At 44.8% G+C, this 25220-nt stretch overlaps 5 protein-coding genes across 5 annotated transcripts in view; all 5 read right to left on the reverse strand.

Annotated features, from left to right (window-relative positions):
- Nucleotides 1-556: 556 nt before the first annotated feature.
- Nucleotides 557-3480, reverse strand: LOC132911851 (uncharacterized). Its single transcript, XM_060968849.1, has 3 exons — nucleotides 2915-3480; nucleotides 2516-2691; nucleotides 557-1418 (listed from the first exon to the last, which is right to left on the reverse strand). The coding sequence occupies exons 1-3, from the start codon at nucleotides 3169-3171 to the stop codon at nucleotides 1024-1026; spliced, it is 828 nt and encodes a 275-aa protein (XP_060824832.1). The 5' UTR covers nucleotides 3172-3480; the 3' UTR covers nucleotides 557-1023.
- A 2640-nt stretch (nucleotides 3481-6120) lies between these two features.
- The window catches only part of LOC132911854 (peroxiredoxin-like), a 147524-nt gene continuing 128424 nt past the window's right edge, over nucleotides 6121-25220 (reverse strand). The window contains exon 4 of the mRNA XM_060968854.1: nucleotides 6121-6131. The gene's annotated coding sequence lies outside the window, so the exon portion shown is untranslated. The remainder of the gene's footprint in view (nucleotides 6132-25220) is intronic.
- On the reverse strand, nucleotides 7966-9784 carry LOC132911849 (uncharacterized). Its single transcript, XM_060968847.1, has 3 exons — nucleotides 9118-9784; nucleotides 8931-9033; nucleotides 7966-8815 (listed from the first exon to the last, which is right to left on the reverse strand). Exons 1-3 carry the CDS (start codon nucleotides 9580-9582, stop codon nucleotides 8481-8483), a joined length of 903 nt encoding a protein of 300 aa, XP_060824830.1. The 5' UTR covers nucleotides 9583-9784; the 3' UTR covers nucleotides 7966-8480.
- LOC132911850 (uncharacterized) lies at nucleotides 15496-17685 on the reverse strand. Its single transcript, XM_060968848.1, has 3 exons — nucleotides 17058-17685; nucleotides 16860-16976; nucleotides 15496-16226 (listed from the first exon to the last, which is right to left on the reverse strand). The coding sequence occupies exons 1-3, from the start codon at nucleotides 17512-17514 to the stop codon at nucleotides 15958-15960; spliced, it is 843 nt and encodes a 280-aa protein (XP_060824831.1). The 5' UTR covers nucleotides 17515-17685; the 3' UTR covers nucleotides 15496-15957.
- On the reverse strand, nucleotides 21548-23936 carry LOC132911994 (uncharacterized). Its single transcript, XM_060969058.1, has 3 exons — nucleotides 23655-23936; nucleotides 22824-23340; nucleotides 21548-22476 (listed from the first exon to the last, which is right to left on the reverse strand). Exons 2-3 carry the CDS (start codon nucleotides 23329-23331, stop codon nucleotides 22121-22123), a joined length of 864 nt encoding a protein of 287 aa, XP_060825041.1. The 5' UTR covers nucleotides 23332-23340; nucleotides 23655-23936; the 3' UTR covers nucleotides 21548-22120.

Here is a 25220-nt window from a genome sequence, read left to right on the forward strand (position 1 = left end):
ACGACCGCTGGACGAAGCTAGGTCAGTAGCGACACGGTCGAGCGAACGCTTGCCATTATTTACTACAGAGTGCCGTAAAATTGACATCGCAATGTGCCTGGATGTTACTAGACAGATGGAATGTCTCGTCGGTCGATGGTGTCAGAATAAGACGAATTACTCCGGAGAAATTTCCGAATTTATCCTTTTTTCTTCTTTTTTCTTTCTTTTTTCAAAAAAAATATATATGCATGAAAGTACTTTCTACTGATTTATCCGAAATCCTCTATAGCGGCCGTACTTGCTAGCAGCTCATTAAGTCGTATCTGGTCCGAGTATCAATGGATGCACCGACGCGTTCCTATACTACTTTCACTCGTTTTCATAAGTATCAAACTCGCGAGAGCCCTGACACGTGACGTATGTTGCACGTAGAAGATTTCTTGTCTAGATCGTTGGATCCGCGCAAGATTCCCCCAGGTGTAAGTATAAGGAATAAATAAAAGAGAATAGACGGACGTAACCGCAAACGTTCCTGAAGAGGGTTTTACGTTCTCCGCATTCTCACACTCACGTATGTTGCGTTTTCCTTTGGACAAGACGCAGCGCGCCGTTCGTCATCTCTTTATTATAAAGAACAAATGCAGGCAATAACAAATAGCACACGTCAAATGAATAACATTAAATAAATACTAAATCATATTAGGCGCAATGAATAAATAACAAAGGCTCGAGTTACGCTATACATGGAACGAGTATCTCGCGGAGGTACTGGTTCGTCGTAGAAATAGAACAGAATGATTCTAAGGAATTTCTAGGGAATTAATTTCTAGGGAAGAATAGGAGAAGAGGACAGAACGTATGAGATATTCAGGCAGCGACGAGGATAGGAATAATAAATATACATAAAACAGAGAGCGGTAAAGTCACGAAGACAGGAAACAAGGGCAAGAATAGAGGAAACGAAAGGGAAGAGACGTTGAGAGGACGAGGAAAAGAGGAAAGTGAGGAACGTCGAAGAACGAACATTTTTTACGAGATTCTTCATGCTTGTGATTGAGGTTGATGAGCGCGATAAGCCAAGTCGTGAGCGTCTTGAGGTAAACTCCTAGCCCAGCCGTGGCCACTGCTTCCGGAATAACCACCGCCATAATCAGCGCCACCGCCACCGTAACCACCACCATGGCCGTCGTCGTGGCTGACAATGTGGCTACTGCTGTGATGAGGATGCGACACAACTTCGTACGTCACGTGCTTTCCTCCGCTAGAGCTGAGCAGCTTCTTCAACCCAATGATGGCGGAAATTACTAGGGCGATTTTGCCGACCAGAAGAGCTTTACCAGCAATGGCGGCGATCGCACCGAGGGCCAAGGGTAACAGAGCTGCTGCCTTCAGGGCCAGGGCCATCATTAACGGACCGAGGATCTTTTGTGCCTTCTCTGCAAAAGAATTCGACGATCGTTAAGTGAACGGTGGTAACGGTAACGTTCGGTAGTATTTTGTGGGTTAATGTCCGCTTGAAACAATCGAAAGAATTTTAAAGCGCCGTGCCAATGTGTATAACAATGAAGAAATTTCAATTTCTCCACCATCAAAAAATTTATGTTCTAAAAAACTTAGAAGCATTCGATTTCTTCGTCGTTTGGGTAACACGTTAAAGTTGCAGAACCGAGGAGCTCCCGGAGGTGGTGGCCGTTTTATTGGTAATTTTCTGGTCAGCCGTGCGCGGAAACGGCGCTTAACGTAGCGTGACTACAATTTCTCATCGATTACGGACATACAATGTACGGAAACCGAGTAAGTATTCTCATGAGCACGGGAATACGACGTTTGAATACTCTGAATTTCTCACGAGGAGGCTGAAAACGTTTCGCGAAAGAACACGACGCGACCTTTCTCAGGACGATGCGCGCGGAGAGATCTCGAAGTAGAATAGGCGAAGGTCAAGGCGACGTACCCCGCGTACAAAGGAAAGTATGTCAAAAATCTCGCGCGGCGAGATCTCGAGAGGCCTATTTGTCTTTTTCTCTCTCTCTGCTCGCAGGTAATCGCATCTTCGTCGCTCGAGTCGCTTCAAGGGGAAGCGGAACCAGTTTCTCAGTGGGTCAACGTCTCGCGACCAGCTTCACCGGCATCGTTGTCAGCGTTGTCATTGAATAGTGCCAACGACGAGGCTTGAGAGCTGGCACGGTGCTGTTGACTCTAACATCGAGTGAATCCCAATTACCCGTGCACTTGTTGCATTAAATAGCGGGCTGATTAGCCTATCGTGCGAATCCCGATTAAAATACTCGACGATGCCTGAGTTCTGATAATTAATAGATAGCCTCTTGGCCTATTAAGAAAATACTTTGAGTTCGCAATAGATAATTGAGCTGATGTCAAACAAAAGAAATATATTGTAAAGGAATTTCGTGATTTTGTAAGCTGAGTAGATAGATTTAGCTGGAGTCGAAGCGAATGTTTTCAAGTGCCTTTTATCGCTAATCGATACGATCGAGGGCTCGAGTCAGTTGAAGGATCAATTTATACTCACTCTTCTTGCCACGACTTTCAACAGCATTGTCTGTAAAGTCCTCGAAACTTCGACCGGCAGACTCAATGGCGCCAAGGATATCGGTTCCCTTGAGGTCCACTTTGACAGAATGCGTCCTCAAGAACCTACCCAGGCGGTCGAATAAAAGGGTATCCAAATCGCTAGACTCGATTGATCTGCAAGAACACGTTAATGGATTAATGTCCATCAAAATTAATCAATATCGGTAAATTAATATAACGATAGAGACAACTTGGAATGTACCGAACAGACAGAAATATCCAAATCATATTTGAGAAGTATTCTACGGAACACAAAATTCCATTAAATCAAACTCGAGACTGACGTCCGCTTTTTAAATTTCGTGCAAGGTATATCTTTTGACGATAGAAAACCGACCTAGGTGCACCTTCCTCGGCGTTCGACGTCTTGACCACAGTGATGCCGTCCGTGAGCGTGATATCCTCCTTATCAACGAGCATCTTGTCCACGTACGAGAATACTTTGTATTTGATGCAGTTGATCGACTCCTTCTTCAGACAGTCGCTGTAGATGGTCGCCATTAGGTCGTTTTCGTTTCCAGGTTTGTCATTGGCTGGCAGGGCCGCGACCAGCACCGGAAGTAGCCACAAAATGGTCACAAAGTACTTGCTCATGTTCCTCGAGTGTCGATCGAAACGTACAAGGTAATAAAGAAAAAAAAAGAGAGAGAAAGAGAGAAAGAATCACCACCGTGCGTCTACAAAAATGTTCGAATCGAAGAAGACGAAAAAGTTACTGTATTATCCTTGATACGATCACGCGGTGATGTGTCGTAGCCGATTCACGGTTGGAGAGGACGCCAGGATGAGCGTCGATCGAACCTCGTGTGTTACATCCAAAAGAGGTTGCTTTGCTTTTATACCGAAGTATCGCACGAGGGGAGACCTCGTGGGCACAGGCCACCGAGAGTTCGCGTTCGCGTTCGCTTACCAAGAGCTATCTCTCTCTTTCTTACTACTTGAAATCCCCCCTATGTCCTCTCTACTTGCACCTCCTCGCTCCTCTCTCCTACCCCTCTCTTCGACTCGAATCCTCGCAGGCCTCTCTACGAGGCTCTCCTTCCCCTTTCGTCATCCCTCTCCTCGAGCGAATCTCGTTATTTCGGCGAGGCAAAAATTACTCTCTAAACTCGAGGAGGAACAGAGTAAAACACACAGGATCAGGATACCGGAAATAGCCGCAGGGGGCTAGAAGAGGGAAGCACTTGCATTTTCTTCCCCGTCGTTTTCCATCGTCGATGGCCCCCGTGACTTTGGTCTCCTTGTTTCCTTCGTCCTTTTCTTCTTCTTCTTCCTGCCGCCTGCAGCAGACCTACTTCGGCCTGCATTAAGGTTTGATGGTAGAAGGGAGGCTCCCTCCTCGGTCGAATGGAGATTCAACGAGGGAAATCTACGCGGTGGAGGTCGTGGGGAACACGAGCATACACGGCAGCCAGCTCCCTTGTGATTTCTCGCACGACTTGACGTGTCTCTCTTTACCGATTCCTTCGATCGTGTCTATTATTATTAGCAGGAGAACGCGATACCAGTGCTCGTCAGCCGTACGTTCGGTCCCTTTTTGCATGCGACAGAAGAACTCGTAAATAAACGGTTGACAGCAAGAATCGAAATCATGACAAGGAGACTAGGACGTTTCTCCTTTAATCGTTCCTCGTGGTGATTTTCTCCGGATGTCATGGGATGCACGAAACTTCTTACCGACCTATTTTAACGAACGTTTATGGTTTAACGTTCTCGGTAAATTGGCAGAGTTATCGCACGGGGATTCGGAAATGTTACAGTCTCCCGGAATAGCATGGCACTGGCTTTGAATCGAAGTTACCTAGACCGGTATTGGGCCGTTTACAGTTACCCGAAATTTAATGTCGTTAAATTCTTTCCTTGAAACGTACTTCTACGTTTGGGTGGTCTCTGCCCGTTATTCGTCGGCATAATATAGTTTAGGGATCTCAAGTTCTTTCTGTAGCTTCGTAACATCAAATTGCGAGTTACAAGTATCGCCTTCCGTTCCCATAGAAAACTACGTGCGAATTTCGTCACTGTTTGTCCGAATGCAAAAAGTATCGAAACGATTCTGATGGTAGGAGAATCGTTAACGGCCACAGAGGTTGACGTGGATGAAGCATCGAAAAATTCATCGGCGAATGATGGACGCGAGATATTATCTCGGGAACGGGGTCGCTCACCCATTTACAACTGGGTCGAGTGCCGGGCGTTCGTTTCGGCTGTCTCGTCTCTTTTTATCTCTCTCGTTCTTCCAACGCACCTGTCTTCATCTCACCTCGATCCATGTCTCTTCCCCTCTGGAAGGACGGTCTCCATTGGTCCAGCCGGTTTCGGGGATCAAGATCTGCCGGTCCTCGAGAGCGAACGTCGCTCCGGGCGAAATCATCCACCTGACGCGGCGTTCACGACTCGCCGCGCTGACGAACACGTGAACGTGAAGAAAAGCGAAGGTACCTCGGCCGGTGGATGGCCACCCTGAATGAAAAAGTTGTGAACTGAACGGATATCGTGAAAACGGAGAAACCAGGTGGAATGGAGAATGGTTTCTAGTGGCGGAAGTCGCGGTATCGAGGACATTATGGTTAGAGAACTCGGGAATCAAAGGTTAAGAGCCCGTGTGAGAGAGTAGCTGAAGAGAGACAACACACTTTCATCCGATCAGAAAGCTGTCGTTGAGCCTCGAGACGTACCAAAGTTAGACGGTTATCGAAAGTCCGTGTGCTCAGAGACTAGATGAGAGACGCGAACGAGACGAAGAGTGTAATTTGATACGCGGAAGAATCGTAGTGGTAATTAGATTTGGACGGAATGCAGACGAGCAGTCTGAAAGGCGACTTGGACGAGAGCGAACGGAACTGCGGGAAAGAGTAACGGGTCGACTACCGATCGTTGTTTCGAAATTCACGGCGAAGTTCAAGGTGTTGCGTGTCACGCCACTCGAAACGTCGATGGAACACACGCGCGATGGCGTGCATCGCACGACTTCCTCGGGAAATTGGAATTTTCGTTTTGCTTCTCTCGTTTCCGCGTAACATAAGCCAAGAAAACACGGAGTACAAAATTACAGAGGATGTATAGATTCCCTTACTTATGCCGGTCCTCGTTTAGCATTGATTTTCTTGGTATAAAATTATTCCAAAGCAAAACGGTATTCTCGACTACGAGACGATGAAACAACGTTGCGGCTCACGAACAGAGCCGAATACGTTATTTTCGATAGGTAACCTGGTTCGGAAGAGGCTTCTGAAAATCGAACATCGAAACTTTCCAATTTCCAATCGAGTTATTGGAAACAGACTCCGAAGCAGCGTTCCACGATGGAATCCGTGTCGCGCGCTTTTACCAGATTTTTACAAGGGCTAGCGTGATTCGAATCACGGTGACCTGTCGATGTGGACGAACATCTGTCGGCGCACAGTGCGGGCCGGTATGCGGCTAATAAGGCACTAGGAAACCTACAGGCGACCAGAGAGAATCTAGTAACCCAGTGACGCATGAGAAACTGCCGGGGCTAATCGTGACGTGAGAACCGTACCGAGATTTAGATACGAGCAAAGCCGTTCGTTCGGCTCCGCCACTTTACGACTCTCTAATAATGAGATAGAAGGCTCTCGCGTTACGAGCACAAGGTGAAATTCCACTTTTGTGACATCCAAAAGAAAGCCTCTATTCATCCGCTTGCAGATCCGTGACGCGCGCGGGGCGCAGCGCCAATTTTCATGGCTGCTTTTTCTTTCTTTCCTTCCTTCTTTCCTCTCTTTCGTTCTTTTCCTTTCTGTTTGCCCTGGCTACGACGCCCTTCTTTCTTAACGGACGTCGCGTTCCGGTTTTTCTGCTCGCGTTTGCTCCCCACGTTCGAAAAAATTGGACGATTTACAGGATCGGCGGTCTTGGGTACACGTCGACGAATAAAAATATACTACACTGCCGATGCCTTTTTGATAATAAATGGACAGATTCTTTTTGTTGATTCATCGATTCTAGAAATTGGAACTAGTTCCGTATCTTTCGACGATGTTTCAACGATTGTAACAGGATAGCTTGCGTTCGCGGTGGTTAATGTACTTTGATCGTGGAAAGAGAGACAGCAGCCTGAATAAAGACGAGTTGCCTCAACACCGCGTCGCGATTAATGCACCGTGTCTCTCGCCGCGTGACTTCGCCACTAACGAAAGTCTCCTCTTCCTTTCAAAATAATTCCGTATCTTTTTTCCTTGGGATCTCTCGCGATCCTGTCGCGGTACGGCCAGACGTAACGAGCCGTGACACTCGTGTTCTTGCTATTCCGATTCGTTTCACCTTCGTTCTATCAAACGGTTCTATCCTTTGACATAACTCTTACTAATTATCTTAATCGCCAACTGATATTTTCCCCGATACGCAATTTATATTCAATACGAATATCGAATGAAAATTGCGAGCAGATCGTCGATCTTTATAATTCAAAAAGGAAACGTATACATACACGGGACGAATTATACTTCTTCGTTTCTAGAAATATTGCGATTCTCGTCGAGTCTGAATGTTTAGTAGCAAAGCACCAGAGTCACGTCGAAGCTCGTGACATTAACAAACAATAAAACTCGAGCAATCCATCGTACGAATCGTGACTGTTTTACATTCGCGCCTGGTCGGCGGCTGCAACCACTAATCAGCCTGTGGGTCGCACGTCGAACGTTGGCCCAGAAAGCCTCGGCAAAAAGGATTTTTACTGGCGGGCCCCGGAGCGACTTGACCAGCGACGACGGAAGAAACGGCAATTTTGCGTCAACCTCCTTTCCAGCCGCTCATTTTCCTCCTCTATCTGGGACTTAAGGACATCGGTCGTGGAAGATTTAGTAGAATGTCCGTCCTCTCGACCCGATTAAGAATGACGAACGCGAGCCTCGGCCTCTCGACCTCCGCGTGTGTCTCGCGAGGAAGCTCTAGCGCGTCGTCGTGCGTCTCGCTCGACCGGATGTGCACCTTGCCGGTGCACTTTCCCCTCGGCTGTGGTCCGTCGCGCGCTGCTCGATCGCGATAACCATCTGGCATTTCCATCTCAGCGTTGCGTCGGCTGGATTTCGCGACGCGCGGGGCCGGTTTCGAGGCCGACAGCTCTGAAATTTCGCCGGCGAAACACGCGAACAGAAGAGAGAGAAAAAACGAGTCAGTTTCGGAGGTTCTTGGAAGGTTGGAAAGTCGGCGAGTGATTTCTCTTTTCGCCGTGGATCCGGGAAGATTTTCGACGATGAGAAACTCGTTCGACAATTTGATAGATTGCTTTTTGTTTCGATCAACGATAATTGAACGATTTTTCCTTTCTTCTTTTCTCGAGGAACGGATGAATGATCTCTTTCTAAGGAAAAGATTCGCTGGACGAGCGGAGAGGGGAGAGCCGAATGAAAATATCGTTGTGTCATATAATTTTCTACAACTTCTGTATTTGACTGCTGAACATCAGTATTACAATGATTCTCAGGTAGGAGTAATTCAACGAAGTTCATCTAAATCGTATTGGACTAGATGTTGTTTTGTTCGGCTGCGATTGGGAAGAAAAAATGGTACCGAGCGACATTGGTCACTCCTGAACGAGCCCCGGATTGATGCGGAAGCGTCGCGACTAGCCTCTATGTTTGATTCCAAAGTCCTTTGTCTGTCCATTCCATTCGTATACCCTTACAACGATAGCATTATTTACACGTGGGACCACGGGATGGTGGTCGCTTAACTATTCAAAAATTGGATAAATAAACAATAAATAGCTTTTATCGATCCATTAATTATCGACACTTTCATCGATGATTCCATAATTTCTGGATCGACGATGAGAAGAAAGGATGAAAGTAAAAGGGAAAGGAGAGAGATAAGAGGAAATGAAGAGGAGGGAGGGAAAGAGGGAGAAACTGATAGTTTACACGAATAGATCTAGTTTAAAATTAGTGATGATATCCGGAGTACGCTTGGCTCTGTCCGTAATTGTGGGAATCGTCCCAGGAGCCACCGGAAGACCATCCTCCGCTCGCAATTGGCGCGGACCATCCAGCATTGCCGCCGTTCCACCCATTGTAGGGGGTGACATCGGAATTCTTCGACCAGAGTGCCTTCAAGCCGATGAACGCAGAAATGGCAAGTGAAACGAGGGAGGCGAGGATGGCCTTCTTAGCTATGAGAGCGATGGCAAAGTACGCCAGAGTAGCGAGGGCTCCTATTTTCACTTTCGCCGCGATCAGCAAAGGCAAGATCGATTTCAGCATCTTCTTCCTGCCCCGACCTACGAATAAAAATGAGAGAATAAAAACGAAGGATCTCGTGAAATTTTTTAATTATACAGATTTTATAATATGGATTTTGTTGCCAACTAAAGGTACATATATACGTGTGTGTACCTTCAACGACTTCATTGACGGCTTGGCGAATCTCTTCCGGTGCAGAGTCACTGATGGCACGGGCAGACTCTCCGATCTTTTCAAAAACAGGAGCGAAATTGATCTACGAATCGAATAAATATTACGTCAAATATCTCATATCGAATAAGATAAATACAAATAATCTTCTTGACGGTCGTCTATTTACCCTAAGACTGCGACCAGTGAGAAACTCTCCAGCTTCCTCGCTGACAAAATTCTCGAGAGCACTCTGCCTATCTGTGACACTGTTAGCCGCGTCGATTTCCTGCTCGTACATCAACTCTTTACTAGTCCTAGAGCTTCTTCCCTGACTGTCCGCGCTCTTCACCAAGCTAACACCACTGAACAGTTCGAAGCTGTCCTTGTCGAAGAATTCCTTCGCCTTCCGGTACAAGCTCTTCTGCACGCAAGAGATGCTGTCGCTCTGCAGACAATCCTCCAAGCTTTGTCCGGCGGCCAGAACAACGGCTGATATTAGAACCACAACGGCGATTATCTTCATGATTCTCGTACAACGAAACGGAAAGTCCAAAGCACGAAAACGAAATATAACGGTCGGTGTCACGGCTATTGGGTTTATTTCTCTTTTTCGAAGCTTGTCCCGTCGGTAGTGAAATTTCGTGTGGTCCATCGTGCAATCTCTTTAGCTTATATTTGGCGGGCCCCTCCTCTGCGCCCCTACACGTCACCGCCCCACCTTGTCTCTTTTTTCTTCCTATTTGCCATACAGGAGTGTCGTCACGATGTTTCGACCGCGTCGCCGTGTTCCGTCCGGGCCGTTTAGCCGGCCTAACCGACGAAAGTATTCGGACGGCGAACGCGGATAGGTGTTCCTCCATGCGTTACAGCCGCCCATCCATCCGCTACGACCTGCGACCTGCCCACGACCAACGAATACGGGACGACCGTGGGACGCCCAAAGAGACCTTCTCTTCCGTTGTTCCCTTTCATCTTACGACCACGTACGTCACTTTACTCCTGTCGCCTTACGCTTCATCCATGGTTTGCTCGTAGTACTTAACACGGAAGGTTAACTTTCATGTGGAAATTTGTTGGGAAATTAAGGGCAGATTAAGGCAGATAGGGTAGATTGAGATAAGGGTGACCTACATTTAGAAATTGTCCTAAAATTACAGCTAGTGGTTCACCAGCATGTTGGTAATGGCTTGTGTTTGAAGGTTTAGGAAGAATCTTGGACTAAAAGACGATTGATTTAAACTACGTATCTGAAGCCGAAATTGATCTAAATGTACAAAATCATATGGTTCGATACTTTGACATGCTAACACGGTTTCTCTTGAGAGAAGTGTTATGAAGCCAGGAGGAGCAATTAACAAGAATCCAGCAATTAACCATAGCTAGTAGAGAGCGGTAAAACGTGTACATGAGCTAATAGCACTAACCGCAGCAGATAATTAAAAAAGGTATAAAAACGAAGAAGCCATTGGCGTAGACCACAGAGCTGTACTGAGACAGAGGTCCTACTAAACCTACTAAACGTGCAAGTGAGTGCATCCGATTCGAAGCAGTAAATTCATCGTATCGGTGCCTGGTGTACGTAAGTGAAGAGTCTAGTAGTACGTTGTCGATCGTAATTTCCGCAGGAAGAGGTCAGAAATTGGCGTGACTCTCTCCTTTCGTGATCATCGCGAAGCGCGATCGTCATGAATGAAAGAAAACTGGTATAGATCAGGTTCAAACATCCCGGATCCGACCTTCATCGCGAGACGAGGTATACACGCGGACACCACTTTCTACTCTGACCCCGCGCGACTCTCACGAGCCTGTGTCGATAACACGCCTCTTGTCGTTTTCGTTTCGCTCCTTCCGACCTGAAGCGGTTACAAAGCGGTCGTGGAATTTCGGTTGCGAAATAGCGGCGCGTGTAGGTGCCTTCGGTGGAATTTCGTGCCGGCCACCGGCTGCTAGGTCATTGGAATTCCGAACGCGTGCCACCGACACTCTCGTCGAACAAGTTGGATAAATCCGGGAAATCAATCGTAACAACCATCTTAGAAAGTACTTACACGTTTGTAAAGTTTTGGTTTCGATTTCCAGTTTTATTCCTCATCTTGTATTCTTATCTTTTCACGTTTATTCGTGTTTTTCCTTTATGTTCTGCTTCTATTCTTTATGTGCTGAATTATCTACAGAAGCTTTTCGAATTTGCATAAAAGAATTTTTCTGTTTGTATACAGGTGCTAGGGAGTCACGTTTTTGTAATTTTTATTTAGTAAAAATAATTACACAAAATTTTTAATCACCCATAACATCGGTATAGTAGTAACTTCTTAATCTCCTTCGCGACGAATAATACAATAGGCTGTTTGATCGGACACTTTCCTAATCTCCTGCCGGCACATAATTTTTAATCCGATCAAATCTCCATAATTCTATATTCTATATTCCATAGCTTGAATATATTAATTCCCCTATACTAATTACTCAAATTCGAATCAGGTGTTAGAACGAAACAGGGAATAAACAAAGGCGTCGCGTAACACGACACGTCGCGTTGACATAATTGCTGAGCGCGACGGTCGTACTAATAAAACGAGACTTCTTCCCGCACAATGACGGTGAAGGGACCGGATCGGAAAAGGAAATCCGACTGATCTTACGTCAGTGCTCATTCATCCTTTCTCGAGCGTCGGAATCCTTTCGTCGATCCTTCGTTCTCGTGGAGAAGGAGAGCCGTTCAAAAGTAAAATGAAGGTTTCTCCTTCGTGGCGTGCAACAGAAAGGAACAGACACGCCCAACCGCAGATAAAATCGCGTCTACAGGAACGCTCGGATGATCTGAACGTGGATCGCGAAATTAGGTGTGCCTGATATCTCTCGTTAAACGTATTATGTAAACTTTCACCGAGTCTCCACGACTTCTCGTATCCTCTTTGTGCGTTTTCCCTCGAGTTTGCTCGTTGGAGGGAATACGAGCGTCTTCGTCGCTATTGAATGATTATCGAAATTTGTCTGAGAAAATCGTTTGTGGCGTAATTTGGAAGGAAGGATTTAACGATACATTTTAAGGCTTGAGAGTGCTGAAAAGAGTGTCAGTAGGGCAAGCAAGCTTCTCGCGCACCAGAGTACAGCCACTTTCAGTTTTAGCAGTAATTCCAGGGGACTTGAAAATGCTGACACGCGATAGTTCGCTCGGTGTAATAGTCGTAAGAAGAATTCCATGCATAGAAATTGATTTGATACGCGATCATTTGACGAGCGAAGTGTCACATCGTAATGGAATGTTTCGTGAATGGCTGATGCGACCTACAAAGTTTTTCGGTTTGACTACGTAGGAGAAGGATAGAAGAAATTCGTTTCCTTCATTTACAATTTTATTTCGTGTTTACGTTGACTTATTACCATTCCAACGCTGCGGAGTTTTGTGTCTAATTTAGATAGCGATTCAAAATAACATATCCATATTTACATTTAAACGCGACGTTTTGTCGTCTAGATCGAAATATTCGGATTTTGTCGATTCCTTTCACGAATTCTTTTCGACGATACGCGAAACGACATTCCAAAAAAACGAGAACTCGAAATAAGTGTCATAGCGCACACACGTTAGCCTGGACGTTAACGTTTCTCTCTGACTCGACTCGCCTGGCATACGTGTTCGAAGTTTCACTCAAACCAGAGAAACGTCCGATGACACTCGTCTGCTAATGGCGGACCGCGTATTAACCCAGAACAGCACGCATCGTGCACGCAAGATTTCTTGCAAATTCCCTGTGATTTGTCTTGCACTTCGACGAACTTCTAAATTGCAAACTTCTCGTAAAGATAGACGACAACGAAGTCGGTCGGTAAGAAACAGGAAAATTGTACCAAGTAAAGTTTTTATGTTCTCCGTAGCCATTGCTGCAAGAAGCGTTCGGAGGAAATGAAATTTCCATCTTGTAACAGTAAAATAGAAAATATTAAATAAGAATGGGGTCAAGGTTGGTCAAACGAAAGAGTCGAAGAATTTCGCATAGTCCACTTTTTGGAATGAGTCACCGATTTTGAGAACTTGTAATTCTATAATTCCGTAACGTACCTTTATTCTCGTGACACAAATCCGACGTGAATCGTCGACGAACGTGCATTGATCCACCTGCTTTTCTTCTCGCTAGTTAATATCAGGTTTATGAACTTTTAAGCTTTTGCACATTAAGATCTTTACGTTTCGATCAATTACTGTCATCTGGCGATATTTTAAGTTTCTTGTCGTTCGAAACTGAGTTCAAATGATCAATCGGCATCGCTATCGCGTTAGAAATTCCGTCGGAAATTCCTTAAGAAATTTTAAAATTCCACAACAGAAGATTTGAAAGAATTCGAGATTCCTATATCCTCCTCTATATATCAAATCGTTAATCCTCTATTCTCGCATTCGTCACTGGCGTAATTCACACGATCGCGCTACTTACGGAGCTACAAATATTTCTATTTTCAAATTAAACAACTTCCATTCTATAGTACCTTTAGCATGAACACTTCAACCAGGAATCTCAGGTTATTCAGAGCAACGATAGGTCATCGTCGACACGCGCGCCTTCGTAAAATCGGTCGACGTCGTCGCATTTGAATTTTAAATTTTCTTTCGATCAATAACGAGCGTGGAATATAACGGACTACTCTTTCGTACTAAAGTATTTTCTTTATGTTCGGTGTTCTTGGATGTTGTAATATCGATGAAAATGTCGCGTAGAATTTTAAGAAGAGGAAACTTGCTGGATCCATTGACCTGACTCCGCTCCTTTCGTATTCGGAAACGAGATGTGTCGCGGTTTTGCCGGTCCATTCACGAAAACGTTCTAACTTTCGTTTTCCCTTGGCGATGCAGCTGACGTCAGACGCGTCGCGCTCGAGTTTACGGCGCTACAAAACTTTAATCGCCGTGTCGCTGCCTGTCCCCGGGCGGGGAAAGAAAACGAAAGCAGACCGAGAATTACGTGCCGATTTTGATAAAGCCAGATGACCGACAGGAGTTTGTCGAATGCAAGAAAGGGACGAAAATGAAAGCAGAGGACGTTGCGGGTATAGTAAGTAAAGATAAAATTTCAACAAAAGAAAAAATTTATTCCGGTTCGTGATCTATCGCAATTTATGGTAGTAGTCGAGTGAATAAAAATGAGCGAGGAATTCGGTCGAAGGAGTTTTCTATGTACATACAAAGTCGATAGAGAAGTACGTAACTTATTTCCTAATGAGAAGAAGAAATATACCTAACCCATCGATGAATAGTGAGAAAGTTTATGAATGTCCACGATAACAGAAAAATAAGGAAAAGAGTGAAATTATAAATTGTAATCCATCTTTAAATAGACGAAGAAATTCTCGAGAAATTTATGTAGCAATAAATTTCAATATTAATAGCAGAAGATTACATCGACGGGACGAAGAATGGCTGCATTTCCGCCATCGGTTCATCATCCGTGCGTTGCGCAGCGATCACTGCGAGATCTGAGTCGATTACCAGCGCGTTTCCCCCGTTTTATGATATCTCAGACGTAAAAAAGGAATCGTCCGGAATGTGTGCCAGTGGGTCTCGGCCCCCGAACGCGCTTTTCCTCCCTCCAGACCTCCGTCGAGGAGAAGAACTCGGAGAACGAGCCTAGTTTGAAGAAAATCACGTCGAGTAGGGGAACAGGTTACCCCGAGTGGGAAGGAGAAGTTGCATAGAAAGAGGAGCTCTGTGAAACTGCGCCGATTCACTCGATCGACCGCTGAGCGGTTTCGATCGTCGCTATTTCTCTTGCGAGGAAACAGTCCGTATCGAAACTCGCGTCACGAAGAATTTTCCAAAGATAGGAACTGATCGTCCAAACCAATAACCGAGTCGATTTTCATGGAAAATTTTTTTAAATGCCAGACAAGGAATAATCGTATTCGTATATACGATCGAATCGCAAGAACGATAAACTATATTCACGGTTGTTTCGTTAAGTAGGTACGAACGATTAAATCGATACACGAATATCATTAATTAACATCTGGCTGATCTAATACCGACGGTTATGGTAATTGCGATCACACTAAGGATTACACTGCTCTTAAAGGCTTCAGTTCCTCGAAGAACGTTTCACTTTGCACGATTTCTTACACAATCGCGTCGTGCTACTTGCGAGACACGCTTACCCAGAACCGTCCCACCAACACGGACATCCGGATTACGAACGGTCAGGAAGAATCCTTTGCACAAAGTTTATTTACCGCTTTATGCTAGTTAATCCGTTCGATTAGAAATAGACTGGACTAGAGAGTTTAATCGCGAGCTTCAAGCATCGTAAGCACGAGGCAGAAGGAAATATGCAACGCACGGTATGGCGACTCGTTGGCACACTTACTTCGATCGGCTCCGATTCCATCGCCCGATTTTCCTACACTCGATCGAATCCTACCGACTGATAGATCCTCGACACATCTGGTCCATCGTTCTCGTTTACGAATTTTCTTCCAATAGATGGAATTTACGAAGATATTTTTTCTATCTCTCTTTTCTATCTTGACTGGGTGACTTGGTTGAATGGAACACACGCGCCAACTTTTGGTCAGGTAATTAGTTGGATACTTTTTATTCGATTGCGCAATAAATAAATAGTACAAAAGAGGCTGAATGGATGAGTGTGTAGAGAATGAAGAATAATAAATAAACATGCTTCGACAGGGTGTACTTTGGTTTTTTCAGCGTCCGTCCGTGTCGTCGATTTTCCGTCCCATGATCATCGTGGTCCACAACCGATCGTTACATTTTCATCACTATACCGTGTATACGCGTTTCACGTGCAAAACGAATCTCTAAAGCGTCACTTTCTAACATTCTGTCCGTCATGTCTGTCACTACTACCGTGTCGATGTCATTGTCACTGTTGAGAATGGCCGTCCTTGTCTCGTGTGGTATCTCGCGGCACGCTCGTAAAGTCTCTTCGAACGCGGTTTAATTATACTGTATCGGCTTGACTCTCGAAGAAGATCTACGACGAACGGCTCTGTGTACGTGTGTGGAAGATCGATTGGATCAGGACACCCGCGAATCACCGAACAGGTGCGCGTAGCCCCTATACGGAAGATCGTGGTCTTCCTCGCTGAGGGACCGTTTCTTCCGGTAGTGATGGTGACCGACGTCCTGCGCGTAGACTACGTGATGTCCACCGCCGCTGTCGTGGCTGCTCGCCAATTTCTTCACGGCGACAATCAACGAGAGCATGAGCGCCAGTGCCGACACCATCAACGCCTTCATGGCTAGCAAACCGAGAGCACCGAATCCTAGCGCCGCCATCATCTTGCCTGGAAATCACGAAAATGCTATTAGTTATAGTCAGCTTTCGAGATCCGGAAAACTGGATAAGGCGTAATTTAAAATGTTTAGCGTTTGACTCTGAGATTTAGATCGTAATAGATATTTCTGTAGAGATTCGCGTTTGTATCCTGAAATCTGAAAGTAGATCGATAATCCTATGTAAACGTTGGTGCTTGGATTTCTCAGATTTATGTATGGATAAATATCTCTGTGAATGTTGATGCCTAGATTCCAAAGTTGAAATATGGATTCGATGTTCGGATTCTAAAGATTAAATCTAAGCAGACATTTTTAACTATGCTGAGGAATAAGATTCGAGTTTGATGGAGTGAACTTGGAGCTTTTATTCGAGTAGGAAACTAGTATCAGACGGTACGATCGAAATCTAGAGATTTTTATGATTAATTTAATTCCAGTTTAAAAAGAAAGGAAAAGCTATTCTTAGTTATCAAAACTTAGAGATTTCGAAACGAGAGACTGCGAGATACTACTCAAACAAGAGACAAGATACTTTTTTTACAACTCTTCAAAAAAATATAAATTGTCCAAGTTACAGAATAAAAATGTATCCAAGGATTCATCTAAAGTTGTAACATATTATATTTAGCGAATCGTTTTACCCATCATCAACGCCAGTAGCATTATTCCGCCATTGCCGCCCTTCTTTCCGCCGCCACCTCCACCACCGCCGCCTCCGAATCCGCCGCCTCCGAATCCGCCACCACCGCCTGCTCTGGCTGAAATTGAAATAAAATTTGTCAAATATCCGACTCCGTAAAACCACGATTATCGTCCCAAAAATGGAATCTGCGATCAACCTTGATCAGCCGGTAGACTCTCTTGGAGGGCAGTCTCGATATTTTGCGGCAAGAAGCTTGGCAACTTAATTCTGAGTTCTCTTCCCTCCAAAAACTGCATCAGGGTTCCCATATTTCCAAATCCTTTCATGAACCTTCCTTTACGAATGGGACCAGTTCCTGGTACCTCGACCAAACTGACGCCATCAAAGATCTCGATATTAGGCTCCTTGCTAGACTTCTCTAATAGCTGTTGCATGATCTTCCTGACTATCCTGACTCCGTAGCAGGATACAGATACGTTTTTAGAGTCCGTTGTGGAGCAGTCGGTCGCAAATCCGCTGAAAGGATCCTTCGTATCGTTGGCGTCCGCGGAGTAGGCTTGTTTCGTGGTAGAAAGTAGGCAAACGATCAGCAGACAGAGGGCCAAGCAACGACGTTGCTGTCCGCGTATAGACGCGCTCCTGAACCAATCCATAGTGTCGATCGTAACCACGTCGATCCTCGATTCGAAGTTTCCGGTCCGCTAGTAAAACGTCCGTTAAAGTAACAAACTGTTGCGATATCAATCAAACTTCACGATTCGCGGACAGGCGCGCGCTGAGAGATTAGAGGTGCTACGGAACCTACGGCGGAGGTCCGAGTGTTGCATCTCGTCGGTCTTCAAATCTCATTTATATAGTTGTACGTGCCGGTCGGTGATTGTATTATAAAAAAAGCAACGAGAGCATCGCCACTCGAGACCGGCCAGAGACCATTCTCTTATTCGTGTTGTTGGCCGTGTGCATTAGCCTGCAATTTTTCGTTCGCTCGGCCGATCCTCTCGTAGCTTGTGTTTTTTTAATTCTTGTTTTCGAAGCGTTTTAGAGCGTTACGCCGCGGTTGGCTGCGAGGCCGCTCCAGCGAAGGAGCGAGCAGGCGCGACTAGCTCGCGCAACACGAGCTTACGCCTCCACTTCCTATCTCCGTTCATCTTTCACTCGCCTCTCGATTTCCCTCCGTTGCCGGATCCCATGCCTCTCATCTTCGCGTCTCTTTTATTCTAGATCAGTAGATATCAGCGTCTTCTGATATCGTACCCCGCCCGCCCGACGTCTCCGGATACGACTTCCTTTCCCTCTTTCCGTGCTTTAGTGGAGCAGAAGAGAACGTGGCCGATTTCGAATCTCTCTATACGCGCGCGTGCCTGCTCGTTGTTCATCTTTCAATATGCAATTAACAGACAGAGCCACGCGAGTCTCTCGCGTCCGCGCCAGATATTAGCAACCATGAAGTCTGTTTTCCATCGGCCGGGAAATTCATCGTAACACCGTGAATGCGATAGGATAATCACGTGAGACTCTAAACGACGATTGTTTCTGGTTCCGACAGACGGAACCAGCGGGAGGAACGATCGGTCTGGCTCGATCGGCACCGGGCCAGATCGTCGAACAAAACTAGTTCATCTCTGCGCATACCTTTCTCTTCTGTTCCACTTCCCTTCGTGTGCTGCTCGAACGATACACGGTATACATATACGTAACGCCGGCTGGTAGGTATAACTAGGCCCGGTTCGAAATCATTCGCTCGTTCCTTGCCACGACGCCACGCCACACGGTCGATCGTGTATCCTTGAAACCCGATCGACGATCGCATGGGACGATTCGCGATCGATTCGAGTCTTCTTCCTCTCTTCGTTTCTTTCTCTCTTTCGTTTCTTCTTTCACATTGATCGGCTACCGAGGGAATGGGGAGGGTGCGCGAACGTTTCTCGTGCTTGGATTTCGCGGATCCTTCAAGGACGAAGGCGAGGTTCCGCCGCTTGAAACTGGGAAACTGGGAGAAAACTTTTGCGATAGTTTAGAGGTGTATACCTTGGATTCTCGAATAATGGAAAGTTTATGAAATTATACTGCACTAGGTGGGAATTCTATGGGTTTCCGAAAAATTCGTTCGAGATTTCCTTTGAAATTTTGTCACTTATGATCTCTGTCAGAGTAACTCTTAGTCTTCTCGATTTAAAGTTCCATACACCTAGAATTTCAATCATTAGAACTACTTTTCCCAATGTATCGACATAGCGATCTTTAATTAAGTTAGTTTGTTTTTATATCTTCGTTTGAAATGTTCATAAATTTCGTTGTAACGTCAGTTCTAAATGTTACGGTTCTATGGCATATGAATTTATCTCGATAAAATTCACGAGTGTCCCCGTTTCTCTGATAAAAAAGCTAACAGCATTTAATCGATTCCAAGTTTCTCCAGAAACTTCTGTAATCTACCGTAGTGGTAGGGAGGGTGTTAGAATTTATCGCGGAGACGTTTTCTCCTTTCGATAGGCGAAATGTGTGTCGACACGGAGCAATCGATCATTCACAGACTCGTCGACACCGTTAACGCTCCTTCGACATCCTCCTGCGTCGGCAATAAGAAGATCCGATCGATACATCTAGATACTTTCTCCTCTCGCGACGAATTTCTCCGAATCCGGCGAAAACACGCTTCCAAAAAGAAACCAGGCCACGAATTTTCGATCGAGGAACGTATCATAATTACGATCACAACGCGATAATCAAAAACAGGCTAAAATATTAACTTTTAACAAACGTTTGTAATTTCTTTAACGTGGAATATGTGACATTTCGTTCCGATTAAAAAATTATCAAAATTAACTCAACGCTGAATTAATTATCCAACTTGAATAATTAACAAATAATCAGGAAGTGTATATCGTGGACGTTTGGAAGACGTATTTTCTATTTCGATTATATAACAGTTTGATCAAATCGTATAAACTTTGAATCTCCAATTTGAAAAATTAATTCGTCGTTTTTCGTGATCGTACGATACGATTGACCCACGTGTCGATTTTTTCCGACTTACGAGCATCGGTAACTGGGTCAACGATGACGGCCACCTCTCTCCCGTACCCGAAACCGAAAGTTGATGTCACAGAGAGAGAGGAAGGGATAGAGAGATTCTTTCTCTTGAGTGTCCCTTATCAAGCCTTCGTCTCCTTTCCGATCCTTCCCAATCGAGGTGGAGAAAGCGGCTACCGCGAAACGAGGACAACTTATTCGAATGAGAGAGAGATACTTTGTGCATCGCGGTCCTCCGGTAGTTTTCCCTTCGTTCCGATCTTTGACATCTCCGAAAGTTGACAATCCTCAGGGTGGGGAACGCCTCGAGGCGTCGACAATTTGGGGTATGGGAGCCTGAGAACGTTTATGCTTTAGCGAACGATGGCGGTGAAAAGTAATTTTTAAACTTTTCCCAAAAATCTCTCACTTGAAAGTTACGGAGAGCCTGCATATTTTTATATCTTTTTAATGCTAATTCCTATTTTTATTTTTTAGAGGAAATGGCAATTATTTGTTCGAGCAATCGAGAAGATATTTTCAGTGAATTGATAGATTTAGAAATTTGAAATACTTGTAAAAAGAAAGATGGTATTAAATTAATTTTCTAGGATAAGTCGACGTCGTCGTCACATTTGATGTTAAAGTCCCGCTAAGTTCCGCAAAGCGAAGCACGACGTGACGAATACCACGAGACATTCGGCATATTTTTACAATCGAACAGCTAGAAATACGCCATCCAACTTTCATACAGTCGATGCTACGTCTAATCGTACATAAATAAATTCTAAAACGGTTAAGTTTTCTCTGTGTACTTTATATACTGGAAATAAATGACGACGATTGTTTTCCATCCAAATGTTTTGAATGAACATTCCTACATTTTTAATTACACTCCACCGGTAAACTGTCAATTAGTGAAATCATAAAGATTCTCAAACGGATTCGATTTAGATTTCTAAACGGTAAACAGACCAAGGATAACGAACCATTTAGTTCGTTAATTTTTCATGATAGTATAAAATACCTCAAGAATGTGAACATGAAATACTTGCGTCGAATTGAATATCCTTTTTCGTTCTTAAGTTCGCTAGAAAAAATGGCAATCTTGTTTAGCGAAGCTACTTAACGAGTTCCGTTGCCACGTTCTTATTCGGATTTAATCATAATTGCTGTGCATAATAGCCGTAATAAATAATGATAAAATGACACGTGTATCTAAACGTGTAATTTCTATCACTGCTCACAAGTACCGTAATTCAAGCTAATGGTCCACAATTAACAACTTACCTTTCCTTTCTGGTTGGGAAAAGAAATAATTGAATTGTGTGTCACTCGTCTCTCTCGCAATGATTTTCAAATTACGTGAAAATACGCGAAGAACGAAAACTCGCACGACTCTTTTACCAGGAAGCGATGATAATAAATTAGATAAAACATTTTTTCAGAATTCAATGATCCTTTTTTATCTCTCTACATGCGGTACTACTTTTTGTTTATTATTATTTTAATTACTTTCAAAGAACAAGAGGAAAATAAATAACGGACTAATTTTTTACACAGGATTAACCAGACATACATGTTTTATAAAAAAAACAATAAATATTTATTTATACAAATAAAATATAACATAAACATAACATTATTGTACAATCTGCATCCAGTGATGGTGGAACAGGAGAATAAGTTAATCATAAATTAATGGATAAATAAAGTATAGTTACAGAGGGAGTATGCGGCAGTCCGTTTTCTTGCGTCCGTGATTTTCCGTTTCTATGGGAGCGTCTCGTTCGTCCGTCGGTTATCTACGATCGTGATTCGACTTTCTAATAGCTCGCTAGTATGCGATTCATCGCTAGAAGTCGATAGAACGACAAATACACACGAATTATGCCATCGTGTCATTTTAAGCAGTCCATTAAATAGTCGAGATCTTCATTTAAGTTCTTTTTGTGCAAAGTACACTGTGTCGCATGCCGTCTGTGTCTATTGTCCGTCCACAGTCAAGAATGGAAGATCACCGTTGAAAAAGGTAGGAGAGAAGGCCAAGTAGGAAGGTAAAGATCGAGAGACGAGGAATAAAAACAAATGAAGAAGATAGAAAAATGGGTGACAGAGAGGAATTAGATATTAAATCTAACGGCAAGAGAGTGCTGGCAAGAATCAGTGGATCTGACAAGGTCTAACAGATGGCAGACGGTGTCATCAGGTACCACGAATTCGAATCCACGGGTCTAACACCTCGACTCACTTCGCGTGCGCCGAGTAGGCTAGATCGTGAGCGTCTGTCTGCCCGGAAATCGGACCTTGACCGTGGAAACTTCTGGCCCAGCCGCTGGAATAGCTGTCCCCGTGTCCGTGATCCAACGTGTGACTGGAAGTGTGATGAGGATGAGCGACCACCTCGTAAGTCACGTGTTTCTGTTGCGAGAACAGTTTCTTCAGACCGATTATACCGGCCAGTAAAAGAGCGATCTTGGAAAGGAGCAACGCTTTGCCGACAAGTAACGCGAGCGCCTTGAAGGCCAGACCACCGATCAGACCGACCTTCAGCACCGCCGCCGCGATCAACGGACCCATGTTATTGTTCTTCTTTCCACGACCTGAAAGTTGGATGTTGGATGAGCCTGTGATGTCACTTTCCACGAGCAAGGCAAAACGCTTAAGACTTTCTATGGCAATAAAGTCTGGCGAGGCGTGACAAGATTGCTACATCGAAGGATTTGTATTTGAACGTAATCAGAAAACAGAGAGTAAAAGTCAAGATGAACGATGTAAGTGTCGAGGGTAGACATCTCTTGTTCGTGAAGTCTGAGATGAAAAGGAAAAGTTCTCTATAAATGGATTCGTTAATCTTTTGGATGGTAAAGAAGATTATTTCGTTTCTAACACCACCTTAAATTTTACATCCTAAATGTCTATTATCTATGAATAGCAAAAATATTATTACCATCCTGCACTGGAATATTGTCCGCCCTTTCGATGGACAAGCCAAGATTCAACGACCCGTTCTCATCCTCCGAAGCGGAAACAACTACGTCATCTTCCGGTAGAATTCTCCATTTGATGCTTCTAGACTTGATGAACGCATACACCTTGTTGGCGACAAGGTCGAGGACCTCAGACTCATCGTCGTTGCTTCTGCCAGCTTCGAACGTAATCACCTCCTCGGAGGCTTGGCTGGTTTTTCTGATCTCGATATCGTCTGTCAGCTCGATCGACGCCTTCTTCAGTAGCTTGTTCATGTAGGTAACCAACTTCAACATCACGCAGCTGCTCATGTCGTTTTGCGAGCACTTGGAGTTAAGCTTTCGAAGCAGCTCCTCCTCGTACTTGGCCCGATCCGTTAGCGTCACAGACTGCTGCTCGAGCACGCTGATCTTATCGAGCTTCTCCAATGGTGTCGCCAGGCACATGGCCAGCCACGAGATCGGCAACAATAACAGGATAATCTTCATCTTGCTTCTCTGTAAAAACACATACAATTTAGTTATAAATAGTAATTCGATTCTTCCTTGACCTACTGTCAAGAATTCTGTTTGTCGAGTCTGACAAGCAATGAATTCTAAGTTTGTCTCTAGAGGAATGTTTCTGAATTATTAATTAACTACATCATCGACTCGAAGTAAGGCGAACAACGTATCTCCATTCACCGGAATATAGGATTCTCACGAAACTTCGAAACAAAGAGACAAAAATCACAGAGGAATAAAACTAGTCGCTTAGTTAACGATAAAAAAATAAAGAAAAAGGTACAGATGAGCGGAATGAAGGTACCCACCAATGTTTCGATCGACTGATCAGGAGAACGGAAGCTGGAAGTCGAGGGCACGCTACCGAGAGACGGCACCTCTTGCCTGTCCCTTTCTGTTTGAGCTTATCGCTGGTCAGAGGTGTCCCTTGACGGCGTGGTGTCACCCGATGCGTGGATCGAGCGTAGCGAGTATTCTGAACCTGTCGTCTCGCCCCAACCACTTTATATACCTAGACGACAGGCCGAAGTTGCGTATGCGAAAACGTGCTGCACAAGCACCACCTTCCTACGGGAGGCGCGGAAACCTACAGCATACACGGGGGCGGGTGGTGCCCACTTTTGCCTTTGATACGAGCTGGCTGGCTGACTGGTCGACTCGGTACCCGGTGGTGGGATCCATCGTGTACGAACTACCTCCTTCTACGCGGCTCGATCTCGCTGAAAAGAGCACCGACCCGAGAGATCCCAAGGCGAGGGCTCGCTTATCCGTAAACTGGTTCCCCCTTTGCCGGACACCTTCGGATACGCCATCGACGGAGATCGACCGCCGTCGAGTCGTTTGTTGCCGTTTTACGTACACAAACGCGCAGATTCCTGGACGCGTAGGGACCAGCCACGACCCACCGCGAGAACCGTGTCACGGATGTGGAGCACGCACGCCAGCGGCCGAATGAGCAGCCGCTTGCGGGCGCAATAACTGCGACAAGATCCGTCGATGCTATCAGTAACGTCTCGATCACGATCTTTCGCGTCGAGCTATTGATTGAGTTTGTCCAACGCTGATAATATTGTTTATAGCGTATGATAGTTATTTAGAATCTTGGTCGTTGATAGAGTATTTTACGGCTGGGTTTGGTCCATGATCTTTGGATCGCTTGAACGCTAACTTGGCTATGGTACTTGAACTGTTTTTCAATGTTAATTTACGGATCATAATTTATGGATTATATATTCAGAGGTTTCAAGAATTGTTAATTGAAAATTCGAGGGATGAATTTTACACGAGAAGATTCGGATGCTAACCGGGTGGTAATTTGAGTCGTTTGAACGTTAACTTGGCATTACTGTACGCTGCTTGAATATGAATTTATGGATCTGGATATATCGAAGGAAATCTGAAAACATAATCATTTTCCGGGTATAAATGGTATTCGGCTAACGATCATTATCGCTCATCTTTTCACCTACTGATTTTTCGGGCAGAGAGCGTAGAACACGCACGTAGGACGCGTAAACAACAGTTGAAATCGGAACTCGCGGGGAAAACACGATTTATCAATGCCATTTCACGGACTCTTTACTCGTATAATTCGTCGACTCGACCTTTTTATTTCTCGTCAGTTTTCCCGACTTTTCCTCTTGATTCGTTATACCGGCAATTAAAATGAATTCACGAACAAAAGAATGACACGACACGTGCACGGAAGCGATTCCGTGACTACGGGCAAGCGAGAACTCGAATCGAGGTGAAAAACACGCTAGAAAGCAACGGGCCAGCGTTATATTACGCTCGTAAAGAAAGTAAATATCGCGGCACCGCGTGCCGTAACAAGAAACAATTACGCCAGGAAGAAGGCGTGTGTGACGAAGTGT

Source organism: Bombus pascuorum, chromosome 11, assembly GCF_905332965.1.
Source record: "Bombus pascuorum chromosome 11, iyBomPasc1.1, whole genome shotgun sequence".
Taxonomy (NCBI): Eukaryota; Metazoa; Arthropoda; class Insecta; order Hymenoptera; family Apidae; genus Bombus; species Bombus pascuorum.